Source organism: Tursiops truncatus, chromosome 2, assembly GCF_011762595.2.
Source record: "Tursiops truncatus isolate mTurTru1 chromosome 2, mTurTru1.mat.Y, whole genome shotgun sequence".
Taxonomy (NCBI): Eukaryota; Metazoa; Chordata; class Mammalia; order Artiodactyla; family Delphinidae; genus Tursiops; species Tursiops truncatus.
In genome coordinates this window covers 139,630,977-139,655,255 of record NC_047035.1, presented here as the reverse complement: position 1 = coordinate 139,655,255, position 24,279 = coordinate 139,630,977, and the positions used below count along the sequence as shown (strand labels likewise).

At 38.4% G+C, this 24,279-nt stretch overlaps 1 protein-coding gene across 31 annotated transcripts in view; it reads left to right on the top strand.

The window, feature by feature from the left end:
* BLM (BLM RecQ like helicase) overlaps nt 1-24,279 on the top strand; it is a 113,858-nt gene that overhangs the window by 21,674 nt on the left and 67,905 nt on the right. For 30 of the 31 annotated variants that reach the window (XR_004525299.2, XR_012329609.1, XR_012329599.1 and 27 more), the window contains exons 2-12: nt 1,752-1,853; nt 2,784-3,484; nt 5,358-5,520; nt 8,335-8,456; nt 11,810-11,942; nt 12,589-13,292; nt 15,065-15,256; nt 16,673-16,791; nt 17,740-17,853; nt 20,488-20,586; nt 20,796-20,944. Coding sequence is in view for 3 of the 31 variants with exons in the window: in XM_073799835.1 (XP_073655936.1) it covers nt 1,756-1,853; nt 2,784-3,484; nt 5,358-5,520; nt 8,335-8,456; nt 11,810-11,942; nt 12,589-13,292; nt 15,065-15,256; nt 16,673-16,791; nt 17,740-17,853; nt 20,488-20,586; nt 20,796-20,944 (2,594 nt within the window). In the remaining 28 variants the exon portion in view is untranslated. Of the gene's footprint in view, nt 1-1,751; nt 1,854-2,783; nt 3,485-5,357; nt 5,521-8,334; nt 8,457-11,809; nt 11,943-12,588; nt 13,293-15,064; nt 15,257-16,672; nt 16,792-17,739; nt 17,854-20,487; nt 20,587-20,795; nt 20,945-22,480; nt 24,063-24,279 lie in introns of those variants that run through there. The other variant, XM_033852174.2, reaches the window with a different exon arrangement.

The window sequence follows — 24,279 nt, the reverse complement described above, 5'->3', positions numbered from 1 at the left end:
GAAAGGCTCCCACTGGGCAAACGTGAAACAGTTTCAGAATCGATAAGGATGATAATTATATTGGATTAAAACATACCTAATGGTTAATTCATGAGTTTATAATGATGCTGAGAAGAAGATTCACAACCATTAGAGGCTGCTAGAGAATTAACTCATTATTTTGAAAACTAATAAATAAAGGAAAAGAATCCAACATTTATCCTGTCTTTTCTATGTCAGCTGTACCACTGGGTAACAAAATAATAGATCAGAGAACATTTCTCTTGATAGAACTATTCCAGCTAATGAATCAAGAAGGAATGACAGAGTTAAAATATCACTATTTTGGGAGGTTGACTTCTAGAATGGTGAAGTGAGGACCTTAGGATGTGTGTACAGATGAAACAGTATCGGATGAGCTGATAATAGTTGATGAGTTGACAAATGTTGAAAGTGGGTGGTGGGTTGGTAACAACATTATTAAGATATAATTCACATATCAGTGTGAATTATTCAGTGTTTATTAATTAGCTGTTTCACCTAAAGCATTTTAAAGAGGAAGAAGAGGCAGAAATCATTCCTTCTTCTGGAGAAGGTGGAACAAAATCTATATCATAATCATCTTCATCAAGCTCAACACATGGAGATTTCCCAGTGGAACTTTCTACCAAGTTTTTCTTTTTTCACTGTTATCTAAAGTAAAGCAGTTGTTAAACATAGCTTATTTTAATAATTAGCGAGTGGAGTATGATATATGTAAAACTTCATATTTCCATGAATATCATTTAGTATTGTTAATCCTTCCTTCTAAGATATATGGCATAAAATAAAAGGAGATCTCTGGTAAACATAGAATGGGAAAGAGGGTTATAACTCTCAGCTCAAATGAAAGAGCATTGTTTACTAGCCGTATATTCTGCTATCCCATCTTCCTTTGGCCCCAGTCATTTTAAGGTGGCTTAAGCTACACATTATCCCAGGCAGTAGCTCAGCAGTGTCACAATTTGTTACACAAGAGGTGTAAATATGCTTGGTAAAAGTGTTCTTTCAGGTTGAAACTAGGTAATTATGAAGCACGGTATCTTGCTGGTAAACCATTGCTGTCATTGGTGGTGCTCTTCCTTCTTTTCCCGATTTTCCCCTTAGGAAGAGAATTCAATTATTCCTTTGTTCTTTGGGTTTTCAGTGTGCTTTGATCATTTTCTCCCACCTCACTCCCATTCGGCTTCCATTTATGCTTCAAGCCTAGGCCAGGTCCCGTTTTTCTGCAAGCCTTTTCCTAATAAGCCCTTCCCTAATGTCTTTTGTGCTTATTTTAGCATTGGGGGAAAACCAGGTCATTTGCTATTTAAGTGAGACTTCAGTTAGTTAAAGATTATAGGGCTTCCCTGGTGGCGCAGTGGTTGAGAGTCCGCCTGCCGATGCAGGGGACACGGGTTCGTGCCCCAGTTCGGGAAGATCCCACGTGCCACGGAGCCGCTGGGCCCGTGAGCTATGGCCGCTGAGCCTGCGTGTCCGGAGCCTGTGCTCCGCAACGGGAGAGGCCATAACAGTGAGAGGCCCCGCGTACCGCAAAAAAAAAAAAAAAGGTGAAAGATTATATATTTCAAATGTTACCGGTTGTAAATGTCAAAACAGTTTTTTGACCAAAAAAAACAAAAAAAAACGTCATTACTCTGGACACAGTTGGAACAGTGCTCTACCCCCCAGTAAATAGTGTGATTAATGCAAAGTGCGTAACTCCACTGATATTTTTTTCTCTCACTTTTTAGGATCATGGCTGCTGTTCCTCAAAATAATCTACAGGAGCAACTGGAACGTCATTCAGCCAGAAAACTTAATAATAAATTAAGTCCTTCAAAACCAAAATCTTCGTAAGTATTTTGGTTGGTTTGCTTCCATCCAGGCACTAACACACAAGTGAAATACCATCTCTTTCAACTCTTTCATTGTAGAGATGAGGAAATGAAGCTGAGAGGGTCAGTGATTTCCTACTTTGCAAATTAATGGTAGCGCATGTTTTAGCAATGCTAGGTAATGTATTGTTCAGCACCTTTGCATGGTTTCTAGCACATGGTTTTTGTTCAGTAAATATTCATTGAATGAATGAATACAAATCGTGTAAATTTGGGCAGATCGGTGTTTTTAATATTTTAATATAATTTTATATCCTTTTCAAAAACCATTTCTAAGGAAACTATAGCTCTCCAGTTCTGTTCTTTCCTCCAAGCTATATTCCAAACTCCTTCTAACAGTACCTAACATTTTATAATCTTTATTGTGCCCTTACCAGATTCTAGACACCATTCTGTGTGCTTGACTTCAAAGTCACCATTGACCTTCATGTCACTAAATCCATCCGATGTCCAGGACTCTTGCCTCTTTCACTTGTCTTTCAGATTTCAGCATAGCTGGCAGTTTTTGACTCTTCCCCATAAAACTTTTATCAGAGTAGAAACAAGTAGCCACGTTTTTTCGCTTACTCCGTCCCCTCCCTCTGGAGAGGCTATTAATTAAGGACTATGAGCCTGAGAAACAAAGTAGTAGGAATGGTCCAGATACTCTCAAAGCTGAATAATTAGCTTCTGAATAGGAAGAATCAGAGCATACAAAGCATAATTTAAGTTACCTTACACATTTTAAAATCAGAGAGGGAGATAGATTCTTCGCTCGCTCATTTGTGATGCAAGGAAGTAAGTTGTTATATAAATTAGGGTTTTGTTTTGTATACTTGCTGGGTTTTGTATAGTTGCTGGGTTTGTTGAAATTAATCCATCTAATTCAGTTTTTCGATTATTTTTCAGAGGTTTCACTTTTAAAAAGAAAGTATCTTCAGCCAATGATGTGTGTGTAACTAGTGTGTCAGTAGCAAAAGCTCCTGTGTTGAATGATAAAGATGTTACTATTACTGAAGCCTTTTCCTTCAGTGAACCTTTTCCCCACACCACAAATCAGCAGACAAAGATCAATGACTTTAAAAATACTCCAGCTGGACAGCAAACTAAGAGAGTTGGTTCAAAACCGTTATTGCCAAATTTGTCGCAGGTTCCTCAGGAAGTTTTATGCACTACCCAGAACACACTGCTTGTAAAGGAATCCCGCGATGCTACTTTCAAGAAATTAGAATTTAGTTCTTCATCAGATTCTCTTATTACCTTCAGTGATTGGGATGATATGGATGACTTTGATACTTCTGGAGATTCAAAAGCATTTGTGACACCACGCCAAAACCACTTCATAAGAGTAAGCACAGCTCAGAAATCAAAAAAGTCCAAGAGGAACTTTCTAAAAGCACACCTTGGTAAAACAAATACAGTAAAGACTGATTTGACTCCTTCCTCCTCTGAGAGCAAGCAGGCATTTTTGACTAAGAAACAGAAGGATGACTCAGAATGGTTAAATAGTGATGTGATTTGCATTGATGATGACCCCAATTCCGAAGAGCTTATAAATGAAGATACTCAGGAAAATCATCCTTTAAAAACTCATTTGGGAGAGGAAAGAGGTAAAAATTATTGTTTTATTTCATTTCAAAAGGTTGTATTTATTCAAAGCTAGGCATTGGGAACAGCAGCAAATATGATTTAGCTTTTGTCCTTAGGATGTGCAGAGGTGCTTATACATCCTAAGCACCATCTGTTGGCCACGTTCTTGAGGCAGGGCATACTAAGGAAATGAAAGATTTTATTCTGCTATTTATGTAAACAACAAGGATAGCTCCGTGATTTTATATATGAAGAAATATGTAGAGGGACTTCTCTGGTGGCGCAGTGGTTAAGAATCTGCCTGCCAGTGCAGGGGACACAGGTTCGAGCCCTCGTCCAGGAAGATCTCACATGCCACGGAGCAACTAAGCCCATGAGCCCCAATTACTGAGCCTGCACTCTAGAGCCCATGAACTACAACTACTGAAGCCTGCGCACCTAGAGCCCATGCTCCGTAACAAGAGAAGCCACCACAGGGAGAAGCCCGCGCACTGCAATGAAGAGTAGCCCCCTCTCGCCACAACTAGAGAAAGCCCGTGTGCAACAACAAAGACCCAATGCAGCCAAATAAATAAATATAATTAATTAATTAATTTAAAAAAAAAGAAATATGTAGAGAATATAATGCTTAGTGAAATAAGTCAGAGAAAGAAAAATACTATATGATATCACATGTGGAATCTAAAAAATAATAAAAATGAATCTATATACAAAACAGAAACAGACTTGCAGACATAGAAAACAAACTTATGGTTACTAAAGGGGAGAGGGAAGGGGGAGGGACAAATTAGGAATATGGGATTAACAGATACAAACTACTATATGTAAAATAGATAAGCAACAAGGATTTATTGTATAGCACAGGAAATTATACCCAATATCTAGTAATATCCTATAATGGAATATAATCTGCAAAAAAAACTGAATCACTTTGCTGTACACCTGAAACTAGCACAATATTGTAAATCAACTATACTTCAATAAAAAGAAAAGAAAAGAAGCTCCATAGAAGTTAAAATGGCTTCTTAATGGTCTACTGGCTGGTTGGTAGTAGAAATGGGATGTGAAACTAAGCCTTTGTGTTATAATTCTTTTATGGTTTGTACCACCTAATGTTGATGTATAATATGATATAATCATGCTATTAAAGTATTTTAAATTACATGCAAATTGTTTTCTGTTTAGATCTCATAGTTATTAGATGTCTAGAACTTAATAGCTGACGTTAGCCATATGTGGAGGTACCCACGTTATGAAACAGTTGTAAATATGAGACTAATATTTTTAAACACCTGAATCCCATCAAGGTTACTATAGGGTGAGAGAGGACTGAAAAGTGATTGATAATAAGCAAAACTATAGTCTAATCAAACATGTTGCTATTTATGAAGAGAAAATTTGGTTAAAGGTAAACTAGAGAGCAACAGTTTGGCAGTGTTTTCCCACATAGTCAAGAGAGAGACACTCTGGGAGACTTAAATAACTAAGACACCTTTGTGGTAAAGTAGAGATTGTTTATCTGTATAAACAACAGTGTTTGTACAATTATCAGGCTTACTTGTACTTCACTCTTATTTAAGTGTGAATGAAAAATAGAGAAACGAAAGTACTGATAATAATGGTTTCATAATTTAACTGGAGACAGTCATGAAAATCCTTAAGCAAATCGTCAGCCTCAATCCAGCACTCATTGGACTTAATCCAGTTGACTCAATCATCGTTTATGAAGAAACAAGGCAACACTAACGTGTGAGAGGAGAGAACTCGTATTGCACAGAGTGGTGGTAGTGCTTATGACTTGCTCAGAGCGCTCACAAGTGCTCACACCCTGTTCTTTCTGTCTCATTAATATTAAAATAACCTATGTTTATCAGCTGTTTTTTTGTACTTTAGATAATTGTGAAAAGAAGAAAAACTTGGAAGAAATGGAATTACATTCATTTGAGAAATCTTCATGTGTTGAGCTTGATGAAGATGATTATGACATAGATTTTGTTCCACCTTCTCCAGAAGAAGGAATGACTTCAACCTCTTCATCCTCTTTAAAATACTCTAGGTAAAATAGTTTATTAATTAATAAACATTGATTCTGGGGTAGCTGAAGTAATTTTAGTTATGTAGTATCATCTCAAAATTGATTAATTTCATGCTTCTGCACAATTTATTTTGTATCCAAATGAAAGCATCAAGAAGTCCCTATTTATTTACATTTTATTTAATTGTTGGTATTCTAAAGCTGTAAAGTTCCATTATGATTCATTACATGGGACCTCTAAACAGTTTTATGTAATTGATCTTGGCATGTGGAATATAGTCCTAAAGACACTGTATTTCCAATCTCATGTATCTGAAATGACCCAAAACTAACACCTTATTTGTGAAGTGGCTTAGTATGTAATGTGTTCTTTTTCGTCTTTTTTGTTTTTACTTTTTAAAAAATCCAAATAGAATTGATCATTGTATTTGTCATTCACTGAATTTTGGTAAATTAGTGACATGATTGTGGTTAAGTGGTAGTATTATGGGAAAAATAGAGTCCACATAGTTCATTATAGTTCATTAATAGCTGAAAATATTAATAGTCTTTGTTACCTCCATCCTCACCCCAGTCTAAATCACAGTTCAGTTGAGTGGTCTGGTATATACTCTGCTGTTAACCATATTTTGATGAGAAACAAATCCCTCTAGTATATCACCTGAAGGCAGGAAGGAGGTGTTTGCCTGCATAACCTAGTTTTCTCTAGGTTTTTGTTTTAACAGGTGGGTTGAGATGTTAAAGGAGGTGGGAAAGGTTGAAGCATGATTGCTGTTAGACAACAAAACAGAAAAACTGTAAGAGCTCCCCTCTTTCACCTCCCAGTAGAAATTGAGACAGAATTGTAGGAAAAAAACTGAGCAACAGTTCATATAGCATTCATCAGCATTCTCTTTTAACAGGAGCAGCAATTGAGGCCTAAGGAGGAGCAGGGGATTGTCTGGGGTGATAATTAACGGCAAATGGACTAAGATCCAGTGTAGGGTTATTTTCTGGGCCATACCGTTCCCTGTTGACTGCCTGGCTTTTTTCTTTGTTTATTAAAAAAGTGTGTATTGCACAGATAATATTGTAACCACATTAACAGGATACTTACTGGTAGTCTTACAGTCCAACAAACCGAACATTTTCTGTATCCACATTAAGTTTTTTTGTTTTTTTTAATTGAAGTCTAGTTGATTTACAATATTGTGTTAGTTTCAGGTATACAGCATAGTGATTCAGTTTTGTTTTGTTTTGTTTTCAATTATATTCCATTATAGGTTGTTACAAGACATTGAGTATAATGCTCTGTGCTATACAGTAAATCCTTATTCCTTATCTATTTTGTTTCTGTTCTCCTAATTTGTTCCTCCCCCGTTCCCTAGCCACATTGTTTTGTTTCTTCTCTACATGTGTATATGATTTTTACATTGCCATAATCAACATGTAGCTATAATTTTTCAATCTGCTTTTCTTTTAACATTATTTTTAAAACATTTTACATATTCCTACATAGTCATTATTTTTATTCCTTTTAATGGCTACATAATTTAATGAATTTTCATACCATAATTTATTTTACCTAGATCTTCAGCAGTTGGAAAATGGTTGTTTCCAAGGTAAATTCTCTCTATATTTTTCCATTACAACCTAGTATACATATTTGTATACATTATAAAACTAAAACAGAATTTTCACAAATGATACTGTATGTGCAGTGCACACAAATTTTCTGTTATATTTTATTTCATTTTAATGTGCTGGTTGTGACTTCTGAATTAATTTCAGAGGTGTAATGTTCAGGTAATATATGACAGAAAAGAGAACATGTTTTTGTAACTCCTGTATTCCTAAACCTCTTTAGCTGGGCCTCAAAATCCTCCATCTTCAGACCCCAAATTACCTTTACAGCTTTATCTCCAGTAATGCTCTTACAGTAACCCTAAGCTCAGTAGCGTAATGAGACTTATAACATAGTTATTCATCATTCTTTGATTTAGTTAGAAGATTGCATTCCAAAATCCTGCTTTAGAAAAGTACAGTTGATTCCTGAATATCGAGTAAATAGAATTGTCTTTTTTATCTCTCCTTTGTAAGCTGTCACTTTTCCATACCCATCATTCAAGGTTTCCTCAAATCCTACTTTCTTGGCAAAGCCTTCTCAAGTTCCAGAAAGTGTTATCTTTCTTTGGATTGCCATAGTACCCTCTCTTTAATACTCCTTTAGGACTATTTATTTTGTTACTTTTAAAAAGTATTTTTTATATCCAATCAGACTGACCATGTTTATATGTGTTAATATTGGGGCCAGGGTCTTCCCTGGTGGCAAAGTGGTTAAGAATCTACCTGCCAATGCGGGGCACACGGGTTTGATCCCTGGTCCGGGAAGATCCCACCTGCCACGGAGCAACTGAGCCCGTGCACCACAACTACTGAGCCTGTGCTCTAGAGCCTGTGAGCTACAATTATTGAGTCCACATACCAAAACTACTGAAACCCACGCGCCTAGAGCCCGTGCTCTGCCACAAAAGAAGCCACCACAATGAGAAGCCCGCGCACTGCAACAAAGAGCAGCCCCTGCTAGCCACAATAGAGAGGGCCTGCGCACAGCAACGAAGACCCATGCAGCCAGAAATAAATTATTAATTAATTAATTAATTAAAAATAATATTGGGGCCAAAAGATGGAAAACTTTGAGTGCCAGCTAAAGAGGTTTTAGAATAGAGGAGACAGAAAGACATGTTCCTCTTTTCTGTCACATAGCATCTGACCAGTTGTGGAAAATATTAGAGGAAAAAGTATGCATTTGGTCTAGTCTGTACTGTGATCAGTTTAATATTTTTTAATTTGTAGTGTGTTGAAGGATCTTGACACCTCTGACAGCAAGGATGGTCTTAGCATATCAGAAGACTTGTCAAAATCTGAGAAAATGACTACAAAGCAGCCTAATCAAGAAACCAGCACAAGCTATGATGGTACAAAAGTGTTTGGGACATAACACATATTGTAACTGCTTACTTATGAAAACAAAATAAGATTGTATTCTTAACCTGTGACGGTATAGTACACGATGGTGAGCTCAGTTCCTTTTCCTGTAACAGTGAATCATCCATAATAACCAACCACCATGGGTTAACCATTGTTGCTCGAACAGCTCAGAAACCGAGAAACTTGTTTTCTCACAAGGTGACTTTCTAACAAGTAACGTTTTCAAAATAGACAATGAATTATTTCTCTTACTGAACCAAAATTTTGCCTTCCTGTAACTTTAATCTTTGTGAGATAAGTCTGAAGCGCCTAGCGCTAAATAATGTTAGATCTTTTACCTCTTCTTTATAGGTACTGGTTTCTAGACCTTTCATCCTCCTGGTTCTCTGGGTTTGATTCTTGGTGTCCGCTTGAAGTTTAATACTTTTTGTTTGTTTGATTTGTCTCTAATTCATTTTTAACTTTTCTATTAAATATCTGGTATAAATAATCCAGTAGCACTACAAGGCTTTGAAAAACAGCTGTCTCCTTTCCCACTCCTGATTCCTACTTCCCAGAGGCTTTTTTAGGCTAGAGATTTGTGTCCTTCTATTCTGAAATTTTTTCTGGTATCATTCCTTTTTATTTTGTTTTTTCTTTTCTCTTTCACTCTTCTTGGAACTTTAATTATTGGGCTATTAGACGTCCATTAATTAACTTTTCTATTTTTCATCTCTTGCCTTTTTGCTTTCTGGGAGATTTCCTCAATTTTTAAATTAACTCTTTGATGGAATTTTTCATTTTCATCAAATTAATTTCCAAGAGCTGTGTTGTATTCTCTGAGTATTTCTGTAACGTTTTCTATCCTTGTTTGATGGGTGCTGTACTTATGGGGGGGGGGGGGTGTGTGCAGGCACACGCACATGTGTAGCGATCTCTGTGTGTTGTTCCTGTTTCCTCTGAATTTCTTTTTGTTTATTTTGGTCTCTGAGTTTATTGTTAGAGATGTTCCTGAAAAACCTGATGTTGTAGGCACTCTTCTAAGTGCCTTAATATTAACTAATTTAATCCTCACAGTGATCCTTTAAGGTGGTTTCTGTTATCCTGTTTTACAAATAAGGAAACCCAGGTACAGGAGAGTTAAATAATTACTCATGGTCATAGAGTTAGACAGCAGCAGAGCTAGGATTTGAACCCAGCAGTCTTAAGGCTCTTGAGTTTACATTGATAGCCACTGCAGTATACTGTTTCTGCCTCATTAAGTTTCACTGGTTAAAATGGTTAGTGAGGACGAGAGCAAGGACAGAGTCCCACAGAATGTCATTAGCGGCCTCCCTCTCAGCTGACATCAGTCCCTTCATCACCACTTCTTGTTCATCTTGTTACACGTCTGCCTTCAGACTGTTTCTCTCCCTTGTCCACGGGGATGCAAAAGACTCAGTCATATGACTCTAGAAGTTCAAGGTCTGAGGCAGCAAGAGGGAACAGGTGGGACATTGGCTCTAGAGTGATGCAGACCTAGTATACAAGCCTGCCTCTTCCCACTCCTGGCTGGGTGACTATGCCTAATTAATTAACCTTCTTTGGACCTCAGTTTCTTCTTCTGTTAAATGAGGAAAATAGTGCCTGCCTTGCCCAGTAGTTGTCAGGATTCAAGGTAAAGTGCCCAGCATACTGTAGGCCTTCAATAAATGGTAGCTGTCATTATCTGCTAGTCTAGTAATCCTTTCAAAGAAGGAAATACGTTGAGATGGCTGGTTTATTTTTATGAACTCTTGCTAACTCTATAATTGTTTCCTTTTTTTCTTAGAGCTCACAAAGCAGCCATTTGATAACATGTTCTGGAATTTTGCCTTGAATTAACTTTAAGATCACCAGCCTGAAGCTTTTGGCATCCCTTTAGAATTTTTTTGAAAATTAAAACAATATTTGCCTGTCTTCACTCTTCCATCACCTCTCCTATTCACTAGATGCCGCATGCATCAGTGACATTTTCTTTGCAGGTTTCCTTTGTACTCTGAGGTGTAATCTGTCTAGACGAAGACTTGAGCTCCTTTCCAATAGCTGTATTTCTCTGAGCCTGTCTTGGTTTTCATTTCCTTTGGACTGTTGTTTATGCTCCTCTCTCCAATCCAGTGCCCATTCTCCTTGCAGAGAAAACAGATGTGAAACAGGAACCCAGCAAGTCCATTTTTACCATTTCATACTTCATGACCCTATTTACATCAGCCAAAACTAGTAAAAGTCCACACCCCCAGGTCATTTTCACACAGACGCATGCGTCCCATCGTCTGTGTTCTGTCCCCACCACCACCCCTGTCTGTCCTCTCTTCCTCTCCTTCCAGCCCCTTAGACCCTTCAACCAGCTGCCCTCGGTCAACAATTTCCCAGTAGCGTCATTCTCTTCTCTGATTGTCTTCTGAGAATACTGTTGCCTCTGCAGCCCACCTAAACTGTTTATTTCTCCTGCATACCTTAGGCCCCAGAGGTAGGTAGGCATCTTCCTTGCTTCCCATTGCTACCCTAACCCATTTTTTTTTCTTTCCGTCGTATAAAGCCACCCCTCCTTTGACATTATTTCTTAGTTACATAGCTGAAATTTAAAAGTGTGAAGTGGGCTGGCCAGATTCAGATGTCCAGACGTTGTTATCAGGAATTTCTCTCTTTCACACCTGCCTTCACTCTCTTCTCTTTCATCCCACCTCTCCGTCTCAATCTCCCATTTCCTTCCATCTCTGTTTTCTGCTTTTCCTTGTGTTGGTCTTATTTTCAAGCTTGTGTTTTTCTCCGTGGTGGCAGAGATGGCCACCAGCAGCCTGTCCAACTTGTTAAAGAGAGAGGTCCTCTTTTCCAGTCAGTCGAAAAACTCTTAGATCTCATTCTCATTGAGCTGCCTTACATCAGATGCCCACTGAGGACGTGGGAGTGGGGATGGGAGTAGTCTCCAAAAAGAAAGTCCAAGTGCTGTACTGTTAGGAAACACTGGTTGGCAGGCAAACCAGAGCAACAGGTGAGGTTCTTACCTGTCCACACTTTATAATGTACTTTGTATGGGCATGGTGAGATTTACACCTGAAGTTAGTAAAACATCATGAACTTTTGTATCTTACAACAACTTTGGTTACCCTAAGAGAAATAATAAGAATTAACATGAAATGAAAGGATAGCATAGTTATGAGCTCTTATGATCTAGAATAGAGACAGTATGACTTCAAATTATTTCATAGGCAGATAATGGGAGAATATATGGTTGTTTCTAATCTCGTTTGTAAACTACTTCAAGTTTTACATGCATGGCTTTCAAATTGTTAAGTCTTTTTTGTTGTTGACAAAAAATATTAACAACATAAATACTTTATAGCTAGACAGATAAGTTTACAGCAGCAACTTATTCGTGTGATGGACCATATCTGTGAATTAGTTGACACTATTCCTGATGACAAGCTGAAAACTTTGGATTGTGGGAACAAACTGCTCCAGCAGCGGGACATAAGGTATCGATTTTTCTCCTTCTGGAATATATCTGATTGCCTTTCCAACACTACTGTAAGTCACAAATGTATGGGGCAAGATTTCCAGGCATTCTGGCCAAGAAATTGAATAAGATAATTATCACTTTGTCTTTTTTTTTTTTTTAATTGGAATGTAGTTGATTTACAATGTTGTGTTGGTTTCAGGTATACAAAAAAAGTGATTCAGCTATACATGTACATATATCTATTCTTTTTCAGATTCTTTTCCCATATTGGTTATTACAGAGTATTGAGTAGAGTTTCCTGTGCTATACACTGTGTCTTAAATTTATTACTTTTTCAAATGAGGGCTACCTGCGCCACGGTGGCTACCGCCAGCAGCAGTCTCAGATGGCCTACTGATTGCTTGACTTCAGTCCCCAGTGCCCTAAACCATTCAACATTTAGGTCCAGCCACACCCCAGTCATTAAAAGTCTCTTTAAAGTTGCTGCAAAAAACAACAACAACAACAACAACTGTTCCTTTAGCATTTGTATTCAAATTTTTAAGGTTGGAAGAAAGAGGATATATTTTGCCACAATCTGGCATGAAAACTAAAGATAAACTTGTGTGCCTACCATAGCTGACTACTTATAATTAATTTGATGTTCTGTGCTCTCTCTTCAGAAGGAAACTCCTGGCTGAAGCAGATTTTAATACGAGTGATGCCAGTGTTCTTGGCTCATTGTGGAGATGCAGGCCTGATTCACTTGGTAGCTCTGTGAAGGATATGGCATCTGTTTCCCCACCTTGTGCATTTCCAAAGGGTGATTCCTGTCCTACAGGGAATTCTGTTAAGGAGTTCACTTTTCCAAACCTTCCCTCAAATTCCATTTCTACTGGGGAGTGTTTACTGACTCCTACCCCAGGAAAGACAGGATTCTCAGCCACCACCAAGAATCTCTTTGAGAGACCGTTATTCAATTCCCATTTACAGGAGTCCTTTGTAAGTAGCAACTGGGCTGAAACACCAAGGGTTGAAAAAAGAAATGAAAGCTCTTATTTCCCAGGAAATGTTCTCACAAGCACTGCTGTGAAAGATCAGAATAAACACACTACCTCTATGAATGACTTGGAAAGAGAAATCCAGGCGTCCTGTGATATTGACAGTTTTGACATAGATGACTTTGATGATGATGATGATGACTGGGAAAATGTGATGCATAATTTAGCAGCCAGCAAGTCTTCCACAGCTGCCTATCAACCTATTAAGGAAGGTCGGCCCGTTAAATCAGTATCAGAAAGAATTTCTTCTTCAGCCAAGACGGACTGTCTTCTGGCATCTACTGCTCAGAATAAAAACTTCTCAGAGTCAATTCAGAATTACACTGGTAAGTTTAAAATAAATTGAATGCTTATATTTTATATGAAAACAAAACTGTCCAAAATAGGAATCGTATAAGAAAAACCATAGCAAATCATCATGGCCTGAAAACAACATTGTTTCTATGCAAATTTCTGCTGATAATATGAATTACAAATCACAATTTCAAAAGCAAGTTGCTCTTTTGTCTCTGTAGCAGCTGTAGTTTTATAAAATGTGTAATTATAACCTATTGTAGTAAAACTCTAAAGTCATTACAAATGTGCTTTGCCTTTAAATTAACATTTTTCAGTCCCTAAAACAATAAAGCTCATGAGGGCCAAGTTTTTAATGATTATGGGGGATGGATAAAAAGCAAAGCTGAATTTATGTTAAAATTGTAATTGTGTGTATTTTTAGAATTCTGGATTGATGAGAACTGATCAGTTTATAAAGTAGAAACATGTTTTATGTCTTCAAATATTAAAATTTAGGACAGCCTAAGAAAGGTAAGAAGTCAGAAATTTCTTAAATCAGTCAAGTTATTTCTTTTGGTCTAGAATCATTTTAATTCATTCAGCAGATATTTATGGAGTGCCCACTGTGTGCCATGTTCTGTGCACAGGTCCTGGTAATAGATGAGTAATGAAGAGTTCCTGCCCTCTTGGAGCTCACAGTTTACTGAGAGAAGTTTTTGGAAGAGTGAAATTAGACGTTGTAAAGGCTGCAGAGAAAACCCAAAATTAATTTTAAAACCTTACATCGACCCTATAAAGTTATCAAAAAGTGGGTTTTTTTTAACTGAAACAAGTTTATACGTGTAAGTTTTTGTAAAGTACAGTCCTCCCTGTTTTTGCCATTGATGACTTAATGCCACGGAGGTTGTTCTTACAGTTCCTCTGTTGACCTTTAAAATAACCATTAATGGATTTATTTTTGTGTCATGTTTGGGCATGTCATACTTGGTGTTCGCAGTTATCTTTGCGGTGGTTGAGTGCCGGGGTTGATGTAACCGCCAGCACTGGCGTGAGCACCTCTTGTTCTCTGTGCGGAGCCAGAGTTGCAACAGCGAGGAGGCAGCATGGGGGTGGGCGTGAGAGACGCCATGGAAGAAGAACCAGAGGAAGTTGGGGTGATTCTGCGGTTTCAGACCCAGTGACTGGGAATACCGTGACACTGTTAACAGAAACAGGGAAGTCAGGAGGCAGGCAGATTTGGAGCAAAGCTGAGGAGGGCTGTTTTAAGGCTTGTTGAGCATGAAGTGTTGGGAAGTCGTTCAGGTAGAAATGTCTGGCGGACAGTTCGAGGTGCGTGCAGGACTGGAACTTAGGAGGGCATCCGTCAAGTCTTAAGAAAGAGATCTAGGCGTTGTGTGCACATCGGTGATGTTTAAGGTTATAGGACTAGGAAAATTCCAAAAAAAAAAACCAGTCTAAAAAACCCAGTCCCAAGTGTCCAAAAGATTCCCAAATTTAAGGGGCAAGTGGAGGAAATGGAGCCAGGATAGGGAATTTAAAGCGAGTAGAAAACCCATGATTATCTTGAAGGTCAAGAGAGAAGGAGAGAATAAATAGTAGTGGTAGATGCTACAGAAAAGTCAAGGAAAGACTTGAATTTGGCCCTTAGGATGTCTCTGGTGGCTTTGACACTGGACAGCGAGGAAACCCTGATAAACAGGTAAAGAAGGATGTGCTGCAAGGAAACGTACACCAGTGATTATGCAGGGCAAAGGGTTAAAATGCTAAAACTGATTTGTTACAGTAATGCCCTGATTTCTCTTAACATTGATTATTTTCTTAGACAAGTCGGAGCAAAGTTTAGCATCCAGAGATCTGAAACACGAGCGTTTCCAAAGTCTTAATTTTCCTCATACGAAAGAAATGATGAAGATTTTTCATAAAAAATTTGGCCTGCATAATTTTAGAACTAATCAGCTAGAGGCGATCAATGCTGCACTACTTGGTGAAGACTGTTTTATCTTAATGCCCACTGGTATGTATTTTTAGATATGAATTGGCAGGAATCCATTGGCAGATGTTAAATGAAAGCCCTTTAATAAAAATAAAAAGAACCTACACAGTATTTCTATCATTTAGGGACCTCTAAACCTCCCATGCCATAGTTAGGAAAGAGTATCACCTCAATCCTCTATTCTAGTTGTTGATATGATAGCATTATTGCCCTTTAAGATTTTCAACTCAAAGCTTGTTGTGTTGAATTGATCTAGGATTTTCCTTTGGGAATTTTTCTTTTTTCTAGTCGAAATTAGCCTGGAACATGAGCCAAAAAGTTACTGTCAGAGACCACGACCATTTCTGGCAGTTTATCTGGTACAACCTAGTGTTGTATGGTGGTTAAAAATCATCAGCTTTGGAGCGATGCCCTAGGCTTAAAGCACAGTTCTGCCACTTATTAACAGTGTGGACTTGAGCAAGGCACTTCACTCCCTGAACCCCAGTCTCCTCATGTGCGCAGTGGGGATAATACCAACGTGCCCACTTCACAGAATGTCTTGAGGATTAAGTGAAAAGCATTGAGTGTAGTTCTTTCTTGTCCTCAGTTTTGAAGAGATCCAGGACTTTTCATCATGCTATTAAAGTTTATAACAGCTGTTCAATGATTTATAGTCATCCAAATAAGAATATTAAATAAGCCATTAGGATAAGAGGCATGGGGACACTGTAAATCAACTATACTTCAATTAAAAAAAAAAAAGCAGCAGCAGCATAGGGAGTTTGGAGTTTCATTATTCACATGTAGTCTTCCCTCTGCCTTTTACTCACCTTTGTTGTGACCTTCGATCAGTTGTTGCCATCGTCATTAAATAATGTTGCCTGGGTATCCGAATTTTTTCAAGCTGATTTTAAATTTTAGACAGTGTTGGTTTGTTTAATCAGCAGCATTTCATACTTCATTAACTTGTTCAGTCTGTGTCTTCTGATTTGACTCCAATTTGGTACTCCAAAACTAAAGCTGGAGAGGACCCTGGCATTGATATCGTGCAGAGGTTTGAGGCGTTGGTTCAATGGTAGAATTCTCGCCTCCCTCGTCCAGTGGTTTTCATGGCTTTCCATTATCCTCTAGGGTTTCAAGGGGGCATTTTTCAGGGTCTTTCTCAAGTAGACTTTTAAAGTAATTCTGTTGCATTTAAGTTTCCTGCCCTGATTCTTGCTTTTGCTATGATATGCACATACATAAGATGTCCCAAGAGATCATTTTTACACATTTAAATTGCCCAAGTATTTTGGCTCATTCAAATATGGCATATTTTGGCACCATGGAGAATATCACTTGGTGTCCTATTAGTTAATTACTTTAAATATTATATGTAATTTATATTGTAACTTTTGCCTTCATACTCTCAAAATAGAATCTGACAGGTTTTTTTGTTGTTGTGATTTCTTTTAGGAGGTGGTAAAAGCTTGTGTTACCAGCTCCCTGCCTGTGTTTCTCCCGGGGTCACTATTGTCATTTCTCCCTTGAGATCACTTATAATAGATCAAGTCCAAAAGCTGACTTCCTTTGATGTAAGTTAAAACACTACCAATTATAATAAAAATGCTAATAAAAACATAATTTAAAAACAATTATATTTCAGTACTCTGGGTAACCTTTTTCATTAAATAGTTCATGGATTATAAGAATAAAGCACGGCAGTTATATTAAGTTGTACATTTAAGAACAAGTCTTTGAGAATTCTGGTACAGGTAACCTTCTGGAATTCAGTCTGATTTTACTCTAGAAGAATGTATTTTGGTAAGAACTTTTAACCTGTATTTTACTGATGTAAATTTTTTTTTCTAATATGGAAGGATTTCTTTTTTTACTCCTGTCAGATCAGCTTAGTTCTCTCTCACTCCCTTAATATCTTAAAATGTATACACATGTGCATGCCCACGCACATATGTCCTTTTTCCTCCTGGCTGAGGTTAAGAAAGTATATGAATACAGTCTATTAAATCCTACATACTGTGATCAAACAGAACTGTGTTCAGCTTTATGAACCACCACCCCTCAACAAGACCACTGGTTTGATTTTTCTTCCCAAGCATGTTTTAGTACAGTGATGGTAGCCATTGTTCAGCCATTCATGATGTTATGGTCCTTTCAGTGTTGGTATGCATTAAAACCCAAAAGATGCATTTACCTTAAAAAAAAAAAAATGTGGTCATACATTAGGACTGGAACCTTCTGGATGCTGAATTCATATTTATCTTACTTACAGATATGAAAAGCTAAGGAAGTAAAGAAATGGGAAAAAGAAAAGAAAAGTAAACAATGGGAAGAATATTTGACTTATGGTTAACAAGGGTTTTTAAAAAATATGTACTGATTACTTTTTATTATGTTGAGATTCTCTTTCCTTTGACAGGTGTGATATGTGACTTGTAAAATATTTATGAAACCTACGGATAAATGTAATCTTGATCAGATTAATGGGTAAAATTTAAATTGTTTACTACTTTTATGCTTAGATTCCGGCTACATATCTGACAGGTGATAAGACTGACTCAGAAGCTACAAATATTTACCTCCAGTTATCAAAAAAAGACCCGATTATAAAACTTCTTTATGTTACTCCAGAGAAGGTTTGTATTTATATCATTATTTTAAAATACTATATTAAAGCTCTTTTAGAAAAACAACCCATTTCTCCCTACTGAGTAAGGAAAAACCCAGTCTTTCCCTTCTGTGTTTCTCTCCTTTACTGCTCACATAGAATATTTCACTTCTAGTCACCAAATGTATGGAGGTTTTTCCTTATATCAAGTGGTTCTCTGTCAACTATCCAGAGATAGTGTCAGGTCCCACAGGTTAAGGGCTCAGTCCCACAAGATTCTTACCACTCTGCTTCAGGGGCCAATCCACAGGGTACTCGCAACTTCTGTCTGACTTGGCTACAAATCAGAGGTTCCCGTGACCTCCTCCTGCTTGAATTCAGTGACTTGCAAGAGCAGCTCACAGAACTCAGGGAGACACTTACTTACATTTACCAGTTTATTAAAGGCTATGGTAAAGGACACAGATAAACAGTCAGATGAAAAGATACACAGGGCAAGGTCTGGGAAGGTCCTGAGCACAGGAGCTTCTGTCCCTGTGGAGTTGGGGTGCATCAGCCTCCAGTACATGGATGTGTTTGCCAACCTAGAACCTCTCTGAACCCCATACTTTTGGGATTTAATGGAGGCTTCCTCACGTAGGCATGAACAATTATTGACTCCACTTCTAGACTGACTCCCTTCTCTGGTGGATGGGGGTAGGACCGAAAATTCCAAGTTTCTAATCATGGCTTGGTCTTTCTGGTGACCATCCCCCACCCAGGAGCCCACCCACAGTTGCCTCAAGAGAACAAAAGATGCTCCTAGTGCTCTTTTTTTTTTTCGCTGCATTGGGTCTTTGTTGTTGCGCGTGGGGTTTCTCTAGTTGCGGCGAGTGGGGGCTACTCTTTGTTGCCGTGCACTGGCTTCTCTTGTTACAGAGCATGGGCTCTAGAGCGCAGGCTCAGTAGTTGTGGCTCACGGGCTCAGTTGCTCCGTGGTACGTGGGATCTTCCCAGACCAGGGCTCGAACCTGTGTCCCCTGCATTGGCAGGCGGATTCTTAACCACTGCGCCACCGGGGGAGTCCTGCTCGTACTGCTTTATCACTTAAGAATTTACAAGAGTTCCAGGAACCCTGTGCCCAGGAACTGGGAGCAGAGACCAGTGTATCTTTTCTATTATCTCATAAAAGCCCATTAGAATATGTATATTTTAAATTTTTTGACATAATTTCTGATGTACAGTTTAGTGCAAGAATTCCTGTATAACTTTCACAGGAAACCCCAAATGGTAGCATTTTACTGTAATTGCTCTATCATTCTTTCTCTCTATTTCCCTCAAACATTTGAGAGTAAGTTGCAGACATATCCTTTTAACCCTAAATACTTTACTGTACATCTCCTAAAAACAAGGAATTCTCTTGCATAACCTCAGTACAGTTATCAAAATTAGAAAATATTCATTGATGCAGTACTATTACTTTATCTGTAAACCTTATTCCAGTTTCACCAGTTGTCCCAATAATATCCTTCCTAGCAAAAGAAAATCCTAGATTATGCATTGCATTCTGTCTTTCATGATTTTGACAGTTTTGAAGAGTGAAGGCCAGTTGTTTTGAGGACTGTCCCTCAGTTTATGTTTCCTCCTGATTGGATTTGTATTCGTCATTTTTGAGGGGAATATCACAGAAGTGGTGATATGTTCTCAGTGTATCCTATCAGGAGGCATTTGGTGTTGATTCATTCTATATTACTGGTGATGTTAGTTAACTTTGATCATTTGGTTAAGGTGTTGTTGTCTGCCAGACTTGCACTGAAAAATCACTCTTTTTTTGTGATTATTAATTACAAAAATAAATTAATTTTTTTTTGTAATTGTAGGTATCCTGTTATGGAATACTCTTGAGACTATGTAAATATCCTATTACTCATCAGACTTTGACCCAAGAGTTTCCTCATCCATTGATGATTCCCCATCAGTTATTATTGTAGTGAGTGCCAAATGATGATTTTTTTCCAATTTAGTTGGCATTCTGCTGTAAGGACAGGCTTTTCCCTTTACCCACATATTTATTTGTATCAATATGAAATCATGGATTCTTAATTTATTCAGTAGGTTATAATCATTTACTATTATGTATTTTGATGTTCTAAGTGTTCTAGGTTTGGCCAGTGGGAAGGCTCCATCAGACTGGCTTCTGTGACCTTTTGACATGTCTATCAAGACATGGGTGCCAGAGATGGTCATTGCTACTGGCATGTCATTGCTTCCAGGCCCAGTTATGGACAGAGCTACAAAATATAAATATATGTACATATATATATGTATATATGTACATATATATGTATATATTTCCCCCAGACAACACACACACGTAACACACGTCTGTAACCCTGCTACCAGTGTAAACATGTGGTGGCTCCCAAATACACTGAGGAAGAAAAATTCTTTTAGAACCACTGACCTAATACAAAACTGTTTGCTAAATGTGGGTAAACATTCTAAAATGTCTCATTTGCTATTTCCTATTACTTCTAATTCTATTTGTAGATCGAAATCAGAACCAATTTTATGTGGAGGTTTTAATACAACTTAAGTCATAGTGGAACTTAAAGACAACCAAATCCTTAAGGTGATATGTTTAAATGTTTTTAAATGTCTGATTAATGCATTTCTGGTCTAGGTCTGTGCAAGTAACAGACTGATTTCTACTCTGGAGAATCTGTATGAGAGGAAGCTCTTGGCACGTTTTGTTATTGATGAAGCACATTGTGTCAGTCAGGTAAATACTGTTCTCTATGTCTTGAGATAGCAATAGATTGTACTACCAACAGTATATATATTTTCAGAGCCAAGAGAAAAAGTATTGAGTGAATTATTCTGCTATTTCACTGAAGAATAAGGTGGTTCTTAATATAGTGAGCAATCTTTGCTTTATATAAGGAAGATCCAAATAGTCTGAAAAGCAGTATTTTTTTTTTTTCCAACTAGTGGGGACATGATTTTCGTCCAGATTACAAAAGAATGAATATGCTTCGCCAGAAGTTTCCCTCTGTTCCAGTGATGGCTCTTACTGCCACAGCTAATCCCAGGGTACAGAAGGACATCCTCACTCAGCTGAAGATTCTTAGACCTCAGGTGTAAGTTGTCGAAACTTATTAATTTTGAAACCCTGGGGCAGTGGTTCCCAGATTGCTGCACATTAGAATCATCTATGGAGTCTTAAAAATCCCAATGCCCAGGTTGTACCCAATGCCAATTATATCAGAATTTGGGGGGCTGGGAGCCAGTATGGTTTTTGTTTTTTGTTTTTTCGGCTGCATTGGGTCTTCGTTGCTGCGCGCAGGCTTTCTCTGGTTGCGGCAAGTGGGGGTACTCTTTGTTGTGGTGCATGGGCTTCTCACTGCAGTGGCTTCTCTTGTTGCAGAGCACGGGCTCTAGGCATGTGAGCTTCAATAGTTGTGGAGCGTGGGCTCAGTAGTTGTGGCTCGCGGGCTCTAGAGCTCAGGCTCAGTAGTTGCGGCGCACAGGCTTATTTGCTCCATGGCATGTGGGATCTTCCCGGACCAGGGCTGAAACCGGTGTCCCCTGCATTGGCAGGCGGATTCTTTTTTTTTTTTTTTTTTTTTTTTTTTGCGGTACGCGGGCCTCTCACTGCTGCGGCCTCTCCCGTTGCGGAGCACAGGCTCCGGATGCGCAGGCCCAGCGGCTATGGCCCACGGGCCCAGCCGCTCCGCGGCACGTGGGATCCTCCCGGACCGGGGCACAAACCCATGTCCCCCGCTTCAGCAGGCGGACTCTCAACCACTGCGCCACCAGGGAAGCCCCAGAATGCAAAATTTTTATTTTAATCTTACTTGAAGAGGAGTGTTTGTATAAAATTTGGGGGAAAAAATATTTTCTTCCGTAATTGATTTACATTACAACATTATATTTAAGGTGTCTTCAGGTTCTAGTGAAGAACCCACATGCTAGAAATTTGCTTCTACAAGTACTCCATTGATCTATAAAAGCTTTTATTTATTTATTTTTTGCGTACACTGGCCTCTCACTGTTGTGGCCTCTCCTGTTGCGGAGCATAGGCTCTGGACGCGCAGGCTCAGCGTCCATGGTTCACGGGCCCAGCCGCTCCGCGGCATGTGGGATCTTCCCAGACCGGGGCACGAACCTGTGTCCCCTGCATCGGCAGGCGGACTCTCAACCACTGTGCCACCAGGGAAGCCCACAATCTACTATTCTTTTAGACTAGTAATATTAATTGCCAAATGCCCATAGTTAAAAGAAGTGATATAAATTCAATTCACCTTTTGAATAACCTTTTGAAAGTGTAGAATTTGTCATTTTTGTTTGAGTAAACATTGCACATACAGGTTTAATATCTTTTCCTAGTAATGTGCGGGGGAGGTCTGCTTGGAAAAGTAATAGATTGTACATTTCCTGAGTCTAGCATGTGGTGCCCTGTGCATATTTGGCACTCAGTAAGAATGAATAAATGAAACATATGGAGGAACTTTGGTAAATGTGGGTAAAATATGAAAATTTGGGCAGGTCTGTTGACTCCTTAATATATTTGGTACTTCTATATTTGGGAGAATTTAAATCCCTGAGTGGAAGTAAAAGATTTTAACAAACACTTTCTGTTACATTTTTTTCCTTATCTTCTTTTCTGCCCATAGGCCTCTTGTTTGGATTACATTTCCCAACTGCTGCTATGTCATGGCCCTGGTGAAGGCATGTGTCCCTAGGGTTGAAGCCATGGCCCCCATGCTTCTCTCCTACTGCCAGTCTGTGATAGTATTCTTCATCTTTGGGAAATATGAGGATGGAAATAAGTAAAATGGATTGACTTTATTCCTTTTCCTTAGGGCCTTAAAATACAAACTGAGAAAGAGAAAAGAGATAGACATTTAGACAGTAAATACAACAATAATACTATAATACCACAATAATAGCTAACACTTACATATCTAGCCTATACAATGTGCCAGGCACTGTTCTTGGCATTTTATGTGTATTGACTCATTTATCCACACAAAAGTCTTATGAGGTCAGTGCTCCTATTTCCCTCACTTTATGGATGAGGAAACTGAAACACAGAGAAATTAAACAGCTTAAACAAAGTCATACACCTAGCAAGTATTGGAGTGAGGACTTAAACCCAAACAGTCTGCTTTCAGAACCCTTTAAATACTGTACCAAATGCAGAATGTAGTAAGTGGTGATTAGAGATGTAAATTGACTGCTGGAACTTGGAAGGCAAGATTGACTGTAACCCAAAGTAACAACTAACGGTTACGAGGAGGGTCAGGTAGGGTTTTATAAAGGAAGTGGACTTTGTAGGAACAATGGTCTTTTTAAAGTTTTAAACGGCTGTACTGAGATATAAATTACATACCTTAAAATTCGCCTATTTGAAGTATGCAGTTCTATGGGTTGATGTTTTGCTTTATTTTTCATTTATTCACAGGGCTGTGCAACTCCACCACTACCTAATTTTAGAACATTTTTGTCTCACTTAAAAGAAACTCCATACCCATTAGCAGTCAATTCCCACTATTCCCTATCGCCCCAACTCTAGGCAATCACTAATTACTTTCTGTGTCCATAGATTTTTGCCTATTCTGGACATTTCATGTAAATAGAATCATACATTATGTGGCCTTTTGTGATTGGCCTCTTTCACTTAACATAACATTTTCAAGGTCCGTCCATGTTGTAACACATATTGGTATTTCATCCTTTTTTTATTGTATGTATATTCTATTTATCCATTCATCATGTAATGGATATTTGAGTTGCTTCCATTCTTTGGCTGTTATTAATAATGCTTCTGTGAGCATTTGTATACAAGTTGTCATGTGGATGTAAGTTTTTATTTCTCTTAGGCATATACCTAGGAGTAGAATTGTTGGGTCATATGGTAATTCTACATTTAATCTTTTAAAGAGCTTCCCGATTATTTTCCAAAGCAGCTGCACCATTTCACCTTCTGTAGTATATGAGGGTTGCAATTTCTCCACATCCACACCAACACTTGTTACTGTATCTTTTTGATTATACTCATCCTAGTGGGTATGAAGTGGAAGGTGAATGGCATTTTAACAGGTGAAGAGTGAGAATTCAGGGCTGAAGTTTCTGGCATGAAATTACAGGTCAGGCCCAAGGAATGGTGGATAATCCATTGGATAAGAAGAGAAATATAAAGGGATGACCCTAGAAAGGTGGCTTGAGGCCAGATCTGGAGGGTCTTGCATATCATGATGGTAAAGTATTTGGACTTTCTTATGTAGGCATTTTGACCTGGGAAGTGGCTTGATCTGAACTGTATGGTTGAATGATAACCCTGGCAGTGGAACAGAAGATGGAATGGAGGAACAAGAGATTAGAGGTAGGGTGGCCCTTTAGGAACCCAGTTGTAGCCATCTAGGAGAGAGATTGGCAACACCAGAAGTGGAAGGAGGGGACAGAATCCAGA